The 21,037-nt window shown below is 39.9% G+C and overlaps 2 protein-coding genes across 7 annotated transcripts in view; one reads left to right on the top strand and one right to left on the bottom strand.

The window, feature by feature from the left end:
* LOC311261414 (uncharacterized protein) overlaps nt 1-10,745 on the top strand; it is a 38,261-nt gene extending 27,516 nt beyond the window's left edge. For 3 of the 6 annotated variants that reach the window (XM_084360016.1, XM_084360015.1, XM_084360013.1), the window contains exons 10-19: nt 1,421-1,969; nt 3,110-3,198; nt 3,643-3,849; nt 4,042-4,221; nt 4,763-4,862; nt 5,167-5,298; nt 6,210-6,296; nt 6,578-6,676; nt 8,937-8,969; nt 9,356-10,745. In XM_084360016.1, coding sequence (XP_084216142.1) covers nt 1,421-1,969; nt 3,110-3,198; nt 3,643-3,849; nt 4,042-4,221; nt 4,763-4,862; nt 5,167-5,298; nt 6,210-6,296; nt 6,578-6,676; nt 8,937-8,969; nt 9,356-9,386 — 1,507 coding nt within the window. In that variant the 3' untranslated portion in view covers nt 9,387-10,745. The remainder of the gene's footprint in view (nt 1-1,420; nt 1,970-3,109; nt 3,199-3,642; nt 3,850-4,041; nt 4,222-4,762; nt 4,863-5,166; nt 5,299-6,209; nt 6,297-6,577; nt 6,677-8,936; nt 8,970-9,355) is intronic. The other 3 variants (XM_084360014.1, XM_084360017.1, XM_084360018.1) reach the window with 3 other exon arrangements.
* Nucleotides 10,746-12,257: 1,512 nt separating this feature from the next.
* Nucleotides 12,258-14,632, bottom strand: LOC311260872 (beta-1,3-galactosyl-O-glycosyl-glycoprotein beta-1,6-N-acetylglucosaminyltransferase-like; the record flags this gene model as incomplete). The annotated part of the gene is made up of 4 exons (XM_084359135.1): nt 12,258-12,881; nt 13,013-13,414; nt 14,095-14,188; nt 14,331-14,632. The coding sequence occupies 4 exons, from the start codon at nt 14,630-14,632 to the stop codon at nt 12,372-12,374; spliced, it is 1,308 nt and encodes a 435-aa protein (XP_084215261.1). The 3' UTR covers nt 12,258-12,371.
* Between the last annotated feature and the right edge of the window lie 6,405 nt (nt 14,633-21,037).

Genomic DNA, 21,037 nt, shown 5'->3' with positions numbered 1-21,037 from the left:
AGGACGTGAGAATAAATATTAGTGATGTGACAGAAACAGATTATGAGTATTTGTGTGTGTGTTTGAGTTAGAAACAAACTGTGCATGTGCACGTGTGGATGTGTTTCATGTGTTCGGCAGCGAGCGTTGATCTGCTGCTCTGTGTGTGCGTTTTATAAATCTGTTTACGCCTCATTAAATATGCATTACCTGCCTCATTACAGCTGGAGCCCCACAACAGCTAATGGAAACAGCTCCCCTAGCGCTCTTACAAGGTGTGGGTGTGAGTGTATGCGGGCAAGCCGGTGTGTGAGTGTGTGCATAGGTAATACTCAATGTATCAGACAATAAAAGTTTGCCCATGTAGCTTCAACTTTACATTGGAGGAGAACATGTCAATATATTTATATCTGTGTTATTTGTTTGTTATACTGTATGTGAAGCAGACTGTTTTTTACTATCTTTATTATTGCAGACACGGTCGTCACGATACTGGAATTTCTTACCTCCATACAATACCTTGAAAAACATCGATATTCGATACTGTATTTCGGAAAATTGACAAGATTTTCAGATTTTAGGAAAAGATTAATATAACAAGGCTTGTGCGCTGTGTGTGAAACAAAACAGCATCTTGGTTAATTTACTTCTGGAGGAGGTGGGACTAATTGGGCGCTACAGCGGTGCGTGTGTCAACATGCTGTCGGAGAGGAGAGCAAAAAAAACGCTGCCAGTACTGGAGTATGGATACTGTGAATAATGAGTATTGAAACCATTTTTCAACCAGTATTTAAATATTATGTATCAATATTGCAAAACTTTTCTGTTTTTGTGGCTTAAAACTCTGTACCCTGGGGAGTGTTCATGTAAACAAACTGCTTACGTTCAGTGTCACTCACCAAACCACATTGTGTGTGTCCTCGAGGCCTAACAAACGTGTTGAATGCATTTCCCTCCTCAGAAAACATTTGCAAAGCAGATTTGTTGTTAATGTTTAAACCTTTCATTGTTTACATCCATGTTTTTTTTCTGCTCATAGTCCTCATCTTCCCCGCTTTTGCTGTAGCAATTTCCCAACACATCATCACCTCTTAATCAGTAGAATAATGTCAGGAATGTAAATCCAAAACTCGTGTACTCTCGATCACAAGAACAAATTAAACAGGAAGCCATTCATAATAAAAATGTTCCATGGTGCTACTCGTGGTCAGAAACTCCACAGGGTACCTTTAATTTAATAAGTCACCAGTCTATTGAACAAGCTAAAAAACAGAATGGGTCGAATGAAACTCTTGCAAGAAGAAATCTTAAAAGTAAAAAAAAAGAAAAATACATAGGCTGGACACAGATAGATGAGTTTCACTGCATACCATTTTTATTTACAATTCTTTCTGAATTTCCCCTCTCTTCACCAATCCCCCATCCCCTGTTCCCTTCAAAGAAGACACCAACAGGATGTGACATCACAATTTTCCTCCCAGCCAGCCAACGAGAATGCTGCGTACGAGTGGACAGGAAGTCAGAATTTAACTCAGGGTCAAACCCAGTATGGCTACAACTACCACCACATTGACCAAAGAACTGAAAACCTGAGCCCCCACCCGGCCTGCGTGGACACAAAATCCAACAGCCAGCGAAACACTGCAGATGTCTATGCTGAGTTTACTACTGATGCCACAGCCGTGCAGTACGGATCCGAGCAGGCTGAAAGCTATTATGAACCCGGGGTCAGTGCCGAGTACAGCTTGCAAAATTCAGGTTCCAAGTTTCAATATCTAACGAAGGGCCCGTATGGAGATGACTCTAACTCCATGCACACTTCTGAACTCCAGTGCTCTCAGTATCAAGCTGATGGCCAAAGTCAGTATGAGTCTGACCACGCTCATTACCAGTTTGATGGACAATCGTACTACCAATCCGATGTCCACACTGAAAGGGAAGATCATGCGCGGTATGTGCCGGAGGAATATGTTCACTTTCTCCTGGAAAGGTGAGGTTTCAATTTTGCCCCTCAGTACTGTAAGTTCAGCAAGCTCAACACTAACATCTTGGTGCTTTCTGGTATCGAATAGTACTTTGTGTTCTACTGATAGGCCCATCTCCTTTGCAAGAAAATGTAATTTCATATACAGGTGTCCTGTCTTAAAAAGCTGAAACATGATTTTAAGGGATTTCTGTCTATTTCAAGCCAATGAACGAGAATGAGATCAACAGCGGATCTGCACTAAGAGCTGCACTACTGTCTTTTACCCACAAAGGGGCAGTGCAGATCAATTTAAAACTGTGATCAATCCTTTAGATATCTTACAGTAAATAAGCAACCGGTTTTTTTTTTACAGTAAGTCTCAACCAAGATGTAATTTTCAATCAGAAGTCCAAATCAAAAGTCATGTTTTGGTATCAATACTGAATGTGTTTACACGAGTACAAGAGCACATTGCATATGTGTGTGGGTGTGTGTATACACTGCAGTTTAATTGTTCCTCATCAGCCGTTGTGCCATGGCACTCGTTTTGCCCCACTTTGTAATTCTGATGACCCGCCCCCTCTTTGGGAAACCCTCCCCTGTCTGTTACTGTGTGTGCGTGTTTGCGTACATACACGGCAGATCTTTCCATATTCAAGCGGTCATGTGACTTGATAGTGGAAAGAGTGTTTCAGTCACTCATGCTGGGAGAAGAAAGAATGAGGGAAAGGTAGGTATCCAAAGACAGAGATGTGTATGAGTGTGTCTTCGTGCCTGTGTTCATGTGTGCTGGTTTGTCTGTACTGCTTCTCTCTATTGTTAGGATTTATGGTAATCAGAGTCTGTTAGAGGGGCTTTGGTTGGGGGGGAGGTAGCAACACTGCTCAGTATTGTTTCCTCAGCCCACACGTGCAGCCTGGGAATGAAGCAGTGAGTTCCTGTTCTCTCCGTCTGCTTTGTCACTTCTGTAATCTTTTGGAGTCAAATGCACAGATTTTACAATCTTCCTCATTCAGTGTCATGGGAAAAGTTAGATTCTCCTTCTTTGTAGATGATAGTCTTGTTTGGCCCAATACTATGCGTAGCTGTGCCGATGGTGGCAGTGATGATAGCCGTGATAATTTATGTTGTGGCTCATTATTGTCTTTCTGTGCCCCTGAGCAGACACTCCCAACAGGGAGAAGGTGCAGCAGGGATGATGATGAAAATGGCCTCCAGTGAGGAAGCTGCTGAGGAGATGGATAACAGAGAAGGTAAATGTTACATTGCTGCTTTTATTTGAAGTATTTGGATATTTGAGTGCTGTTGATTTTTGTTGCACCTTACAGGTCAAAGATGAGAGGTACAGTCTTGAGGGTAAATTATAAGATGGATATCAGTTTTTAGTGTTAACAAACTGTTTTGACTGTTTCATACATTTTTTAGGCATCTAAAATCAGAAAGATTTAGGAGGCTGACTCGGATTTTGTGATAAATGCTTAACACATGAATATTGTACTCTTAGTTATGTCTTCTATGCTATAAAATCCTGTGCTTATATGACGATCCATAGGAATGTAATGTAATGTTGACTTGCCCTAGTTTCTGAAGTTTAGTTAGTTTATTAGTCTTCTGAAGACTTCTGAAAACACAGTCACATGAGTGACTTAGTTATGTTACAACTAAGAAAACAAATTGAATCATCTCTCTTTGACCAGATCAACCGTCCTCTGCAGATCTGTCAGGCGGGTCCAATCAAAGGAGAAAGTTGGCAGCTCCACCAATGAATGTGTCACTGGACCGCAGTGAGGGGTCTCTTCCCTCAGATGATACCCTGGACACAGAGGACGAGGCCTTGGACACCGGTGATGAGCTGGATGTCAACATAGATGAGCTGGACACACCTGACGAGGCCGACTTACATGGTCAGACACACACCTGAATACACACTACAAACATGTCTGAATTTGCACACAGCGCAGAGTGACAGAAACACAAACACACTCACGTTGTTTACTACATATTGTCCCAAAAAAGTGCTGCAAAAATATAAATTTGTTGTTATGTCGTCCTGTTAATATTAATTTTCTTATCCGCTGTCTTTGTGTCACAAACAGGGGACTCAGAGGAGTCTGATGTGGGTGCAGGAGCAGCATCAAGTGATGCCATCGTAGGACACAGAGCAGCAGGGGAGGGCAGGGACAGCAGGCTGTGGAGGAGCGTGGTGATTGGAGAGCAGGAGCATCGCATTGACATGAAGTGCATTGAGCCATACAAAAGAGTCATTTCACACGGAGGTATGCTTAAAATGAATGCCGACTAGTTTTTCCTCTACGTTTCAAAGTTTTTGATCACTTGCTCTCTGCTGATTACCTCCCATTTGATTCTTTCCATGCAGTCGCATCTTGATGTTTTTTCCCTTGTTTTGTAGAGTCATATATTTAGTTTGATGATTTTATGCTTTGAACCTCATTTTTTAAAGGCAAGCACTGTTACTGTTGAGCATTTCTCAGTATTACTAAGAAAGTTCAGCCAAAAGCTTCTTGCCATCTGGTTCCATTCTACTCTACAGATATCTCTACGGCCAAAACTCTGCAGCTCACAACAAACGACTGAAGACATATATGTCTTGTCAGTTTCAGAGGACACAGCTGACAGCTCTGCCCCCACTTCGCCTAAGCATGACCCAAAGTAGCGTCTGCCATGTTAACAATAGTGCCAACTTGAATTAGTAGGTCAGAATGACTAATTAGATTAGATGTTTTGACAAAACAGTTGCATACAGGACCAGCTCAGGTTCGTAAGTGTCTTTTTTCTCTTTATGTTTTGTGTTTTCAGGCTATTACGCTGAACAGAATGCCATCATCGTGTTTGCCGCCTGCTTCCTACCAGACAGCAACTGTGAAAATTACAACTATGTAATGGAAAACCTTTTCCTGTAAGTGAAGCTACAGTACATGCTAATAATATGTTGATTATTATTATTATGATACCGAGACATGTCATTCTGAAATTGATATGTGGCAGTAGCAAGCCTCTCTCTTCTGGCAAGACTTTAAACTAGATTTACTTACTCATTAATTTTATACTGTTTAGTTAACAACAGCATTGCTTGTGTTTCCTTTGTTACATTCCTTGTGTGATAACATACTGTATGCCTATCTTACACAGTGTTCTCTATTGTGTGTGTGTGTGTGTGTGTGTGTGTGTGTGTGTGTGTGTGTGTGTGTGTTTGTGTGTAGGTATGTAATAAGTACCTTGGAACTAATGGTGGCAGAGGATTACATGATAGTTTACCTGAACGGTGCAACACCTCGAAGGAGGATGCCTGGCTTTACGTGGATGAAAAAGTGCTACCAAATGATAGACAGGAGGTAATATTCACACGAACAAGTGCACAGCAGCTGTGATGTCTAATATTACATACATTCAACACAAACACAGATTAAGATGGATGATCCGCCACTAATTTAAGCCACCCATGCCACCTTTTTTTGGGGGGGGGGAAACATCTTTATCATTTAGTTTAAACAGTGTAGGCACAAATACCTATAACAACACAGAACTTTCTTTACAACCTTTGATTAAGCTGTACACCTGACCCACTTCTTTTCTTGTGTGCAGTCCATTTTCCCCAGCGTTGTGCATGGGTCTTTGCTTTAGTCCTTAGATAAAGTCCTCCATAGAGAAAATAATCATTAGAAAGATTACTTACACCATATCACTTTAAAACATTTTTATATGATTGAAATTAGGCATGTTCACCCCTAAAGAGTTTTACTTGATAATTTGTTTGTTTCAGTAGGTTTTCACTGTGATACAAGAAATAAATATAACTCAGCCCTTGGTTGGTAATTGTTTATTTTATTTGTATGTTTCTCCATCACTATTCATAAACAGGTTCATCGGTAGGCCAGTAGGGGGCATACTTTCATAGTTTTTTACCAACTGACTGGGATAAACATAAACCTTTTGTCACACAACAGTTGTGTGTGATGAACTTGTTTTGAACTTTATGACTTTAGTTATGTACTAATAAATATATATACACAAAACACTTCATTCAACCATTCCCCACTCCCTATTTAATAGTGCAGTAAACAGCCTTACTGTGAAAAGAACAAGCTGTGCCTGTCACATCTACTCCTACTGTAAAGTGTACTTTATATCTGCCAGCATTTATAGTTAATTATATCTACTTAATAATAAATGAATAGGTCATAGTTATTAATTAAGCTCTTGATATTCTTCTCACACCATGTGTGCCTCTCCTCTTGTCCCACAGACTAAAGAAAAACCTGAAGATGTTCATCATTGTCCATCCCTCCTGGTTCATACGGACTTTGCTGGGAATCACCAGACCCTTCATAAGGTCTCACTGTTGTACTTCACATTTATATGAGACTCAACATTATACTATACATTACATTATACCAATTTCAGAAATGAAATTAACAATAATTAAATCCATGCTGCCAGAACATAGGAACACTGGCACATTTTCCAGGATACAGTATTTCACTATCCTCTTCTACGAGCGTACTTGCTGATCTATCAGCACTCGACACCACCAAAAATCCTGAAACACCTAACTATTTTCACTTGAATCAGCACATTACTGAGACAAAACTTTGTGATTTCTGTTTTCTACAGCTCCAAGTTCAGCAGCAAGATCAAGTATGTGAATAGTCTGCAGGAGCTGGGAGAAATCATCCCAATGGAGTATGTCCATATTCCACCCAGCATCGTAAAGTGAGTCAGCCTGTATTAACATTTAATATAGGAATCTGCACTTCACTTTCTGGTTGCCACGCAAGGTGGAAACAATACTACCTGCACAGTGACATTTTGCCCTTTGGATATCAGTTGTTGTTGTTTTTTTTCACCACTGAGTGATATTGTAAGCTTTCAAAATAATCAAATGAATACAGTCCGTCAGTTGTCTTTGCCCTTTTTATGTATTTTAGGAGACAGCCTGCCATCATTGTCAGCATAGAGCGACTTGTGTTACCAAATTAATTTACTCGCCCCCCTCCTCCACTAGAATTTGTTTTTTTGCAAATGCAGCTTTTGCCCGTGAAAGTAAAAGACCTGTTTGTCACGTCTGTTGATGCTAAAATGAATAGAGTCTTCTGTTTCCAGCAGCTGTTCATATCTATGTAAATGTTGTGTGCATGGGTGTGTGTTTTATTTAAACATGACAAATACTGTAGTTCCTGATGCAATCATGTCATTGAGCCAGATTTGTTTTTAAGAAGATTAGTCAAGAAATACACACTGAATGTCTTCGGGAGAATCACAGTGCAAATTATTCTAGTGCCTAAATTGGACATGCTCATATTACATCTCTCACTGTGCCCTAAGGTATGACGAGGAGAGGGGTATACACAAATTTGCATGCATGAGGTAACTCACCTAATCTGCCTGTGTTGATCAGTTGGTTGTGTAGACTCTTCCCGGAAAAATCCCTCAAAGCTGCTGTGAACTTCCTCATGCTGGGACTAACCTTTGACTGACCTTTGGCTGTCTCCTTACCCAACACAAAACGAGCCCGATATCGATTTTCTTACTTCAGTCTGTGATGTGGCCGTCCCTGTAAACTGGTTCATTTCATCTCTCATATGTGACATTTTAGTGGAAACCCACTAAATGAACGCCCTGAGGTAGCTTGCATGAACAACCAGATACAAATGCAGTCACTCCCAAAACTCGGCTGGTCTGATCATTTGCTACTTTGGATTTGAAGTGTAATGTAAAGTTTGACGGACTCAAAATGGGAAAACACCGGTTTTCTGCAAAATAGCGTGAACAGTTGCAAGGAGTTTCAGTAGATTTTCTCATAGTTGGCAGCAAAATATTCCCACAGTGTAAAAGAAGATGAGGTACAGCATTTAAACCGCAGCTGGCTAACAGAGTCTTCTGGAGAGATGTGTGGGAGCCCGTAATGAGCGTAGGTTAAACAACATTACAGTGTCTTGTAATAGGGTGAATGGTGTCTCTGTCACAGCCACTCTGCCTGCCTGTCACTTGTTTCTGCACTATGTAACTTCAGTGAGAGGTCAGGATCACAGTGTTACATACACGTTCCCTTCAGGACACAAGTTTAATAGCAAAAGCTATATAGGACATGAAATAAGCGTAAGAGACATCAGATAGGTCGGACCACAGTGTGTAACTATATATCTTTAAATGTTACAGTGACAGCTGACAATGACAACAGAAATAAGCAAGTTTATATCTCAACAACGTAAATCAATTCCCTTTTTTCTCGAAGCGCCTGTAGTTGTTAGCGTAACGTCACAATGATTCAGTCTACAATAACGTCAGACCACTTCGGCCATGTACATGACTACTGGTCGCTCATCAGGAAAATGTAAACTCTCTGCATCCACTGACCAATGATGTTGTTTATCTGGTGAGAACTTAGACTATCATGTCAAATATGATACATGCCATTTTATGTCTATTTGCTTCCTATTTAGCCATTTCTATCCAGATTTACAGTGTAAAAGGGAAAAAGGGTCTATTAGCAGCACAATTACATACTCGCAGATGCTTTAGTGGAAATAGAGTGGAGATGAGACTGTGGAAATATAAAATCTTTAACCCTATCCATTATCTAAGGGGCCATGTTAGATGTGTTGTGCCACTGAGCATGTACCATGTCTGAAAACGTAATATTGGCATCGACCCAGTGCTTATATATAAAAAAAAGGTGTTTAGCTGAGTGGTTATGGCTAAAATATTGACTCTTTTGAATGGTTTATTGTCAGAATATGATTTCACCCTATGCATTGCAGTGCATCTGTGCCTTACTCCTTTGACCTTGAGCACTCCCACTTCAGAGATGCTTGTTTTCCTTCCCTCCCATTCACCATCCTCTGGCAATGTGGACACAGGCTACTAATCCCCAGCAACTGCATGTGTACTGACAATATGGTCACCCCCACTTCACTTTTTTACCTCCCTCACTAACTTTTGCTCTTTGCCTTCTGACCCAATGCTAAACCAGACTGGATACAGAATTGCAAGACACGGCAGCTAAGTAAGTAGTGGGTTATAGTTTCCTCTCTGTGAGTGATCTTAACAGAGACAAAGGCAGAAATGAGAGCTGAGTATTGACAATAAACTGCATGCTGACACTGCAGAGATCAAGAAATGGTTTACACATAACTGCTGTGCAAAAACAGTGGCAGTGCTGTCCATGACTAACAATGACTGTGGTACAGACTGAAACATCAAACAGATGCTGATTTTGTCAGGTTGCAGTTACAGAAAAACGTGTTGTATAGTTGGAATGTCAGTAGGCACATTTCATGTCCTAAAATCATCTGCAACTGTGTCTGCATCTGCACGTTTTCACTTGACGACTGCCATTTACTTTAAAATCTGACAACAATTCCCTCTCTCTTTGTCTTCTCTCCCACTCAGAGCCGACAAGACGGGGAGCTCCGTCGTTTGACACTCACAAGATACCTGACTGCTGCCGATCTCCTCCCCTTACAGCATTTTGCTGCACTCGGCACACCTGAATATAAGCCAGCCTGTAGCATGACGTGTACGGCACATAGTTGTTACGCCAACAACTGGAAATGGATAAGAGTGAAAGATGCTGTTGTACAAAACATCAGGCAGTTGCTTGTTCATTGAGGAAAGTACCAACATGAGGGTGCTGAACATAATACTGTATTTACAGTGCGGAGACTGTCACTGTGCTGAAGGGAAGATGCTTTATCCTTTACTACCGTATGTTACACAGCACTTGATTGTGTTCCCCATTCTGAAGGGTATCATTTGATTTCTTTGACTTCATTTTTAAGTTGAACAATACTTTTTTTTTTTTTTTACGTAATTCACACTGGAGGAATTACTAACTGACTTTGTTACATTCATGTATTAATCCACCCTGTCAGTTGCCATATGTACCTTTTGTAACCCATGGTAAGTATGGGCTCTCTGAAGCCACAGATTCGTGACTCTTTGACCTTATAACCAAATACATGCCAACAGAAGTCGTATCATAGCCCACAAGGGATGTTACTACACCTTAACTCTGTCAATAGACTGTGTTATAAATGGTTACATTATTTAATTTGAGGGAGTCAATGTTTACCTGAATTTGATCCACACCCGAAATAGTTATTGTACTGTACTGTAAGCTCGTCAGTTTGTAATGGCATGAAACAGAATGTCTCAGCTGGTTTTTGAAATGTTTACAATGTTGAAGGCGGCTCCTTTTACATCACGTCACCGTCTCATTCAAAAATCTCATACAATCTTTAAAAGGCTGTCTGTAGGCTGTTCTACTAACACTGTATATCACTGTGAAACATCATATCATAAAGAAGGTAGCAAAATAGCAGTTATCTGTAGCTGCAGTAATGTGTTGCATGCTCTCAGTTGCTACCGTTTGAGATTGCTCCGAACTGGAACGATTACTCGCCCAAAATTGGTCATTTTTGTGATGGTTATTAGGAGTGTGTGTGTGTGTGTGTGTGAGAGAGAGAGAGAGAGAGAGAGAGAGTGTGAGAGAGAGAGGCTGTTAGGAAGTGATGAAGATACTATATATGTTGCCTGATGTTTGAGAGGTACAGTATAAAGACTCCCCACTGTGCAGGTTGGGCTGTGTCTACTTTTAGTAGCGTTTTCTTATATTTGTACACATTTCTTTGTTGCTTGCAAGGAATTCATTTGTTCTAAAATATGTCAGATGTTTTACCTCATTAAATATGTGTTCCCCTGCACCAAAATATATACCATACACAACAATGTATATGTTGCACACTGCATAATAATTAAAAGTTGACTTCAGTTGACCGACTTCACTGCCTTAAGCTTCTTTATTTAACATTAAATCAAAGAGAATGAATAATCCTTTTTTTGGACCCCTTTTTAGTGACCAAAAAAAACATTTTATGTCAAAGTAAATGCAAATGATTTATCAACTAGAAACCATCTTGCGATGGGATAACACCAGACATTGTTCATGTTGTGATCCATGGCTGTGACCACACACATCTTCAAACTCAGCTACACATTTGGATACTTCACATCTACTTGTTCTTCTTTAAGCAACTTTTCCAGCTATGTCAGGTTTCATCGGGACTGTGATAGGAGAGTCATTTTGGCCCAATCAAATTGACATTGCTGCTTTGAAGTTAATGCTCTGTATGTTTGGCTTTAGATTTGAGGTCAAATATCTTTTCCAAAGTTGCTGTTATTTGACCAGTAGAAACAACTTCAAGTTTTACTGCAGGTTCTCCATAGTTTGCACATAAGCACATCCAAAAACTAAACCCGGTATGCTATATAATGCTGTTTTCACATGAAAAATGCTTCAAGGACTTTTTTCTGGGCTTTTTAGTATATTGATGTAATTTACTGACTGATGGACAGCTGGATTAGCAGCAATAGGACTTGTTATACTCACCCTGGGAGTAGTCAAGACCATGAGTGAAACTCCAAAAGTACAGTGACAGTTTGTTTACAACTGTAGTGGCATACAGCATAAACATACCAGACACTGGAACATATTTCCCACCCAATGCATCCAATTCATCCATGTAGTTTTTGTCTTTTATTTCACAGAGCCACTGAAATGTCACTGCGATCATGTAATTATCTTGATGTGGATGGCGCAGCTGAACCAACCAACCAGCGTCTGGAATAAACAGACACTATAAGTGAACAGAAATTCCAGGTCTTGTGGCCAGCAGGGGGCGACTCCATTGGTTGCACACATAAATCCAATTGCATGTAAGCTTATGAGAAAATGATCTTACTTCACACTTAATTTATTTCCTCAGTAAACATTTTGCTAATGAGTTTATGGTGTCAATCACCGGTTTCAAGTCTTCAATCCAATCCAATCCACTTTATTTATATAGCACGATTTTAACAAACACAGGGTTTTCCAAAGTGCTGCACAAGATAAAAACACAATAAATAGATGAAGTACACAATAAAAAGATAAAAGTAATACAATAAAATAAAATAAAAAGCACTGCCCGTAGAAGATAAAAATAGTCTTCTTCAAGATGACAATAATTTTGCACATTATTGTTCCCTTTAGAGTTAATTATACAATATAGCAGGGTATGCTCAAGGTGGTTAATATCCATCAACATATTTGACATTTCTTTGATATTTCCAACAAATTACCACAATAATTACCTAGAACTTAACACAGAACATAATTTGATTATGATGTTCACAACATTATTTGATAATAATGTTCTTCTATTTTCCAATAAGCAGTTAATAAATAACTCATAATTTCTTAAATACATTTCCAGGAAACTTCCAACTGGTTTCTGCTTAACTTCTGCTGATCATGTCATTTTAACTTTAACTTCCCCTCAGTCGACCACTAAATTTAAGTAAATATTTGCAGCTTCAATTCCAATAGTTTGACGAATATCTGTCGATCATGCCATTTAATTATCTGTTATACATCCATTAAAAAATACATCCACTGTAACTCAGCCAGTGTCTTTTGTCTCAGGTACTTCTCCAAGCAGTAGACAGCAATGGCATCTGTGTCTGTGTCAAACTTATTGGCAAAGAGGTGATGTTGCTTAAGCAGCCACTGTAGATCTCCAGCACCATACACACATATTGACCTGACATGGTTGCCTTGACACTCTGGGTATGCTACATTCAGTGAACCATTCACCCCCTCCTGCCCCTGCCACTTCACCAGTCGTGCAGCTGCATGCATGTCTGACGTGTCATATTTGGGGTGAGGCCATGTTGATCCAGGAACACCAGGGATTCGTTGAATGGTTGCCCAGAGGAACTCATCAGGACTGTAGGTATCTTTGGCCCACTCGATTAGAGCCCGTATTCGGTTGTCCTGCAACACTTTGCGGACGTAGCCTCTGTTAACCACAATGTAGGCATTTCCAGACATAATAGGCAGGTTGAATGGAGGTGGGTTCTTCACCTTTCCTACCGCCTGAGACAGTTGAAAAAAAATTAATTGATATGATGGTGACAGACATAAATATCAATCTCAAAACAAGGTTTTTGCAATGACAAAATTACTGTGCAAATTTAGCAAATTATAAGAATCTCCAAAAGAAGTACCTGGATTTGTCCATCAACTATCTGGTAAGCATTTGTCACCCTCCATCTCTTTCCTCCTATTTGTTCTGACTCCAAGCTGTTACCGCCCCTCAATGAACGCAACATCCGTACAATCTCCAAGTTGGTTTTTAGAGGGAAATCCTGACCACAAAGGTTGATGAAGTATTTCCATGTTGTGCTGGCGTTATAAAGATCAGCCATACAGTTAAGGTCAGCCTGGACACGTGGCCAGGCAGCATAGACCACGTCCACAGACTTGCTGACCATGAAGACATTCGGGAAACAGGAAGTAATGCTCATGATGGCAGAGAAGACTGAGATGTCGGATTTTTTGTCCACATGGACACAATAAATATTTTGAGGTGCATAGATGGCTCGAAGCAGTCGCTCAAACATCTGTACCTAGAGTATATGAAAAAAAACAATGAATTCAATTATTTTTGTGTATGTTGCATATACTTACTGTTGCATGTATTTGCTTTTATTTCAACCATTTATAGGGGCAACCTCTCACTCAGCCCAGTGTCTTCAGGACATTCCCCTGAGAGTCATAAAACAACTCCAAACACACCAGGACATCGTCGAGGACATCAAAAATAAAGGCCAAATGGCAACATCAACAATGACGGTTTATTGCCAGGATAGAGCACCGACCTACGTGATAAACTATCACCAATTCCACATCCTCAGACATGGCCCAGAGTTTAAAAATAGTTTGAACTGCGCTCACAGGACCACAGGTCCTAGGACCCCAGTGTGCCATGGCCTGTGTAGATGCTAAATCTGCATGCCTGTCCGTTAACTTACACTACAGTCCTCCTCATCCAAGATAAGGAGGAACAATCACTGGCCAAACAGTGTGATGATTTTAATTCTCTGTTTAATTTCATTGTGCCTGTTTAAAGATATCAATTTATCAATACATGGATGTATGTAATGCTTCTGAGTTGCCACTCATAACCATTAATCATGGATTAATAAGGGACACGCAGTGAAGTGTATATTCTAATTATTTCCCCTTAATTAATATGTGTGTTAATATGTGTGCCTTTTTTATTTTTTTATTCAGGCTTTGGAAATACCTTATGATGCACAACAATAGAATAAGCCAGAGGGAAGTCCTCTTCTTCCTGACTTAGAGGGAATGTTAAGTATTTCCTGCTTAATTGGAATTTCCTGTAAATACACAACATTGAACAAATAACATACAGTGGGTAATGTAGTGCATGCTTCCAAAGAATGTATGTTAAATTTAGTACATTTAAAAAATGGCTTAGAGAAACATTATTAGTGCAACTTGTAGTTTAAAGCAACACACCTGCAGTCTTTTGTTGCATTGATGTAATACTCGTCAGGGATCTGAGTGCTATTCTTGAATGTTTTAACGATGTTCAGTAATTTGGCCTGATCCAATGCCTCCCTCTCTCCCCGCAGGATTCCTGAACAGTTGCACATTTTCTCTGGATCCCCATCAAGGTCAGTGTACTCCAACTGGCTGTAGCTGAGACTGTAGGTAGGATTCCAGCTTGTTTTGGTGAAAGTGAGTAGCATCCATAGTGACCCCAGAACAACATTGAGCTTCATCAACCACGGCAGCCAGCCTCGCCTCAGTAGCTTCATTATTTGAGAAGAGGACTTCTTCAACTAAGATGCTCTAAGACACTGAAGATGCAGTGTGAGTGATGTATGTAGTCCAGCTGCACTTAGTCTTTATATTCTTTTTTTAATAATAATTAATAGAGTCTCTGATTACTGTGCATTCTGTGATTTACTGCACATCAGCATGGCTAAAAATGATGTTGATGGAGTATTGTTGTGTGGATAAGTTCCTCTTGGTATGGATCCAGGTAGGCAAGTCACTCCAGAAGCCCCTGGAAAAAAGATGAGTGGTGAATATGGACATATTCATTGTCAAATGTACAACTGCCAGGCATGATATTTATATCTGACAATTATACTAAGTTCATGTTTCCATGTAATCAATATAATTTTGACTCAACCAGAGAATCTTTTAATGTGTAGATTTTTAGATTGCTCCAATCACATCAAGACATACAAAATACTTTAATATGTGTCTGACTGGTTTTTGCAAAAATAATAATCAAAATAAGAATAATTAGCACATTAAAACCCTTAGAACAGCACTTCCGCCTCATTAAAAAATCCAGAATATATGAATATCCAAATATTTTCAATTGCATTGGAAGTTTGCATCAAACTTATGCAATAATGGCCCAGGATTTGCTTCCAAACTATTTGTGATGCCTGTAATGTAAAAAAAACAGCTTTCTAGTGTCAAACTCTACAAATACATTATTCTGCAATAATTTATTTCAACTGGAGAGCAAGAAGAAAAACACATTTTTGAGTGGATTAAAAGAAGAAGTTAGACATTTCCAAAGTCAAATACTACAGTTAACCCTGCAACAAGGATGGTGATACAGATAGATGGGTCACCACGTGACTGCCTTCAAGCCACAGATGTGTTTCTGAAACCTCGTGAAGATATGCATAACCAACCAATAACAGCAGATCTTACTTTGTTTGTAGACGGATCCTGCTTCAGAGACACGACAGATAACCATGCAGGTTATGCCATCATACAGTTACTGCCAGATGACACATTCACCACAGTCCAGACAACTAAACTTGCTCAGCCATGCTCAGCACAGCTTGCAGAAGTTTAAACATTAATCGCAGCATGTAAATTAGCACCAGATAAACGCCTAAATGTGTACAAAGACGAACAGTAACAATGTACAGACTCACCGACCATCAGCTACAGGTTGAAAAAAGGTCGGCATAAGAAAGAATGGAAGGCCAGAGAATGAAGAGTCTGTAAACACTGCTCTTCAGGAGAAATAAAACAGTTACATTTACAGTAGGTTACAGTTTAGCATCTCTATTGGCTATCTGTTGCATCTGTAGGCTCGTTCACTATTTTTCTCATTCTCTTAGCTTATTACAATTCTTACCTTTCCTCCTCTTTGCCTGATCATCCTCTGCCTTTCCTCCTGCAACAAATGATAACTTGGACTGATGCAGCCTCTTACCACTACCTTGCATCTTTGCTCCGATGCATTTAATTGCCGTTCTAAAAATAGACCTGCAGTCACGTCGCGACTGTGTTTACTTTCGGTTTTAATGAAATGAAACTGAAGGAAAATAACACCAAGCACATGACCTCGGTGTCCTCAATGGTGGCTACAGCCCTGCTGACAACCAGTGATTTAAAAAGTTGCAAAAGTCCTACTTGAGTAAAAGTAAAGATATGGAGATAATATAGGTTATTACTTTGTTTGAAGTGAAAACCACCCATATGAATAGTTAGAGTAAAAGTCTTACAGTATTTGATATCAAATGCGACCAACAAGGTTCATGCTGTATAATAATGTTAGTCTTTACACTAGACACACAGTTTTTCCAAGGTATCATTATACCAGGATACTGTTGTTGACAGTGGCAGACTCAAAATAGACTTTGGCAGGGGCAAAATAGATAAATAAAAGGGCACCACATGTATGTGGAGGGAAGCGATAAATTTAATACATTTATTGCAGCGGCAGTTGTTGGATTATGGCGATTAATCAGAACTAGACGGAACCTGACTCTCGCTCTCTGCTCTGGGAATCACTAATAGCAAATCTGCAGAGTCAAACTGCAAGAGCTCTCACTTTACATCAGTAAATATCAAAATCATTAAATTCACCCCCTTAACTCAACATCATGTTGATTTGTTGACTGAATTTGATGACATCACAACCACTTATGCAGAGCACCTTCTTTTGAGTTTACTCTTCACATACCAAGATCAGCAAGACAATACCTGGCTCACCAGTGTGGCCAGGTAGCCTTGCCTGTGACCCCTGAATTTAAAGATTTGCATGTTTACATTGCATAGTAACTCTACCACCATAACTCTCTTGTTCCATTTTTCTTCTGTCTGAGCCTCTATATGCTTTTTTCCACTTTAATCTATAAATAGGCAACTGGAATATACATTAAGCAGAAGAAAATTAAAGTATTTACTTTATGTGGCGACGAGGATGTGATACCATCGTACTGGTATGATTAAGGAGGAGCTGGGGCCTCCCTGGGAATAATGTTACCTCAGACCAAGACTGATAGCTCAAAAGGCATACAGTTTCGTGATACTAAGAGGCAAGAGACATAGTTCCATTCAACAATAATTCTTTATTTTAACAATATCAAAATACTAATAAAAAGGGCCAGTAGGCACAATGCAAACATTATAAGGGAAGGGCAAAGAAAAGGTCTGAAGCTGAGGCTTACCAGTGGAGAGGCAGGCCACCAGGAATGAGGTATCCAGATGAAGGATCAAACCAGGGGTGGACAACTACACACAGCACACAGGGAGGACTCCACCACCGGGACACACCGACCTCCCCACAACCTTAGCCGCTCAGCTGCTAGAACAGAAACGGGACGAGATACAGTTAGTGGGGCTCCACTCAGGCAAATAAACCAAACATTATATTGCAGTGACTAAATGCTGAAACATTAAGCACTGGTTATCAGCAATGAGAGAAATGGGCCTCCTGCCCATGGTGGATGACCAACCACAACTATAATTTAACAACAAAATAACAAAATAAATAGGCTAAAGAAAGTAAACAGAATAAACAAAAAAAAACAAGATTAAATGGTGGTGGGCTTAGCAGCCAGGTATTGGTAAATTATGAAAAATCAACAGTACAGCAAGAAACGAGATAAAGAAAGTAAACAGAATAAACTACAAAAAACAGTATTCATCATGTGATAGAAGCAGCCAGGCAGTTGGAAATTAAACAAAATGAAAAGTTAACCGACCCGACGATGAACCAGTCAAGACTGAGAGTGTCTTAGCCAGTTTCAAGGCCTAAAGAGAGCAGAAACCACACTAGACACAGGACCAGGAGAGGGTTTGGGAAGTAAAGTGCCAGGGACCATGGCTTTCATCCCTTGCACACCGGGTGGATGCTGACGGGATAGGGCATCTGCATTCTTATTGCCCTTTCCTGACTTGTACTTCAACTCAAAGTCAAAGGGTGAAAGTTGGGCCGCACCCTGTTGCTCAGTGGCACCAAGCTTAGCAGATAACAAGTGACTAAGTAGGTTGTTATCCATGTAAACAACACACTTGTGGCCCAGCAGGTACTCCCTGAATTTCTCCGTCATAGCCCACTTGACCAGCCAGGAACTCTAACTTCATCAAACTGTAGATAAGCATGTTGTGCTCTGTGGGTCTCACAGATCAAGTAGCGCAGATCAGAGATCTTGCAGAGTCTCCCCTTCCTGCAGCCTTCGGGAGCAAAAGGCCTCCTGTAAGGCTACATGGGACTCAGAACACCCATACAACTCCCTTCACACAGCAATTATCTTAGCTGGATCCCCTCGTTCAGCAGTAGGACGATACTTCATCTCTTCACGAGCTTTCCCTTGTAGGTGATCAAAAAAAAAAAAGAGAAAAAAAACTTATCAGGCGTAGATGAATGCCGTGCCCTCATGCAAGCTTGTACCTCCTCATTCCACTCAGTCAACCTTATGCCTAATCTTAAACATGGGGCATTTCCTGTCTCGGGGCACAAAAAATGTTACATGGGCATTAGTGGTGGGAAGGGCAGTAGGTAGCTCAGAAGTAGCACAAAAACCAGTTTGTCTGTTACATGGGCACTAGCGGTGGGAGGGGGCAGTAGGCAGCACAGAAGTAGAAGGCACAGCACTAGGAACTGGTATTGTCGCATCCTGTTGCTGGCACACCTCTCGTTTTCTGCTCTTAACTGTGCAACTACGTCCCTCAGTTCCAGCAACTCTTCCCCCATAACTACAGCCTGATAAGTGAAGTGAAACCTTACAGCGTTGTGAGTGGGGCTGCACTCTGCAAATAAACCAAACATTATATTACAGTGACTAAATGCTGAAACACTAAACACTGGTTATCAGCGATGACAGAGAAGTGGGCCCTCCTGCCTGTGGTGGATGAGCGACCACCTAAACTAAAATTTAACAACAAAATAACAAAAGAAATAGGGTAAAGAAGGTATACAGAATAACCTACACAAAACAAAATTAATGGTGGGGGCCAAGCAGCCAGGTATTGGTAAATTATGAAAACAACAACAAAAGAAATAAGAAAGAAAGTATACGTAACAGAATAAACTACACAAAACAGCATTAATGATGTGAGAGAAGCAGCCAAGCAGTTGGAAGTTAAACAGTTACTTAAAGAAAAGTTACTGTCCAAAACAATTCCCACGGGCAAAACAAAAGTAATTCAGAAACGAAATAAATGAAATAAACCACACCAGACAATCACCCGCGGAGGATACAAACAAATTGATTACAATCAGAAACAAAGTAACTGAAATAAGCCCCACTCACAACACACACTCCGCTAAAATGGCCAAAGCTAAAATAATTAGGGACAAATGGAAATTATATTTGTGCAAGAAAAGACGCTTTTGGCAGAAGAGGGAGAGCCGAGAGCACAACTAGCGACCTTTATAGAAAGCCCACATGCAATGGTTGCATACTGATCACAGGAGTGATTGAGAGAGTAAACATACTGGTCCACTTAAACCAGAACAGAATACAAGAAAGCTCTGTTCTGCTACATTTACTTACATTGTTTAAGTCTGTATTACCTGCTTCGCTACAAAACTATTGATATTATATGGTTGGTATAGCCTGGATGGATGGATGGATGGATAAGTATCACTTTCAAAATGAAAAACCGATTCACTCTCAAATTTATTTCGGCATGTACTTGTAACTTCGATGTTCCGTTGTTTTATTTGCTTTTTCTGCTTATATTGTACAATATAGTAGCAATGGATGATTATATCATGTTTACTGTACTTTGAATGACCGGAATAAGCCGCACAGCAGAGTATGTATCCATTCATTGTAGTCTTGTGTTGTCATTGCATTTTATAACAAAATATTGTAACAAAATCAAAAAAATTGAATTTTTAGATCCAGAGTCGAACTTTACCGAGTCTCTCACAAATGGATGAAACGCTTCACACTCACCTTGTCCTCGGCCATGCAGGTGAAACGGAGGCGAAACCATTTCCGCCCTTAAAAGGAGTGGGACGCGCATCTCCGGGATCATGTGACCATAGATACATTTTTAAAATTATTATTGTCATGGTGATGTGTGGCCAAATCACTTGTTTTGTTTATGGGGAAATGTTTCGATGACAGGGTAAAATGAGTGTGTAAAGGATCCTGATGGCAAATGTGAGTGTGGAGATATGAGACAGTAAAACATGTACTACTCCAGTGCAAAATATACTCCAGTCAAAGAAGGACTCTCTGCAGGAAACTTGGAGCAGATGGGGAAACTGTTTTTAATATGCGCACGCTTCTTAATCTGGATTCTTGGGTTAAAACAAAGAAATTGGTGGACTATCTTCATAAAACAGGATTTTACAAAAGGATTTGATGTAGGTCTTAATAACAAACAGTAAGGGCAGCAATACACCATAGCTGTGTCCAGTCTGCCTAACTAAAGAAGAAGAAGAAGAAGAAGAGCGTGTAAAGCACACTCATGTTTAAACAGCCTGTAGATGTTTCCTCTGAGAATCTCAGAATTCATACGCAATTGGTCAGTCAGGCATTTATAGGAAAAGTATAACTAACATTGTGTATGTTTAAAGAAAAGAATGTATAAATATATTAACATTGAAATAATGTGTTAGATCATACATTTTCTGGGCCAGTTCTTGTTTATTTATTCTTGGCTGACATGTGAATACAGAATGCAGAATGCCTTCATTGTCATTGTAAACTCAGCATACAGCAATATTAATAGTGCAACTCTATTTGGTGCAACATCACAGGATATAGAATAAAAACAGTACAAAAACAAAAAATAACATATGAAATATAATATAAAAACAAAGTATGAAAGTCAGGAATCATTATTGAACATGAAGGTTGAGATAGCAGCATGTTTGAAATAAAAGAGTCTCTGTGTTGTTTTGTGTATACTATGGCCTGCTTCTGGCAAACAGGAGTGAA

Source organism: Pagrus pagrus (genome assembly GCF_965226575.1).
Source record: "Pagrus pagrus genome assembly, chromosome: 8".
Classification (NCBI taxonomy): Eukaryota; Metazoa; Chordata; class Actinopteri; order Spariformes; family Sparidae; genus Pagrus; species Pagrus pagrus.
The sequence above is the reverse complement of the archived record's forward strand: the minus strand, read 5'-3'. Positions and strand labels throughout refer to the sequence as shown.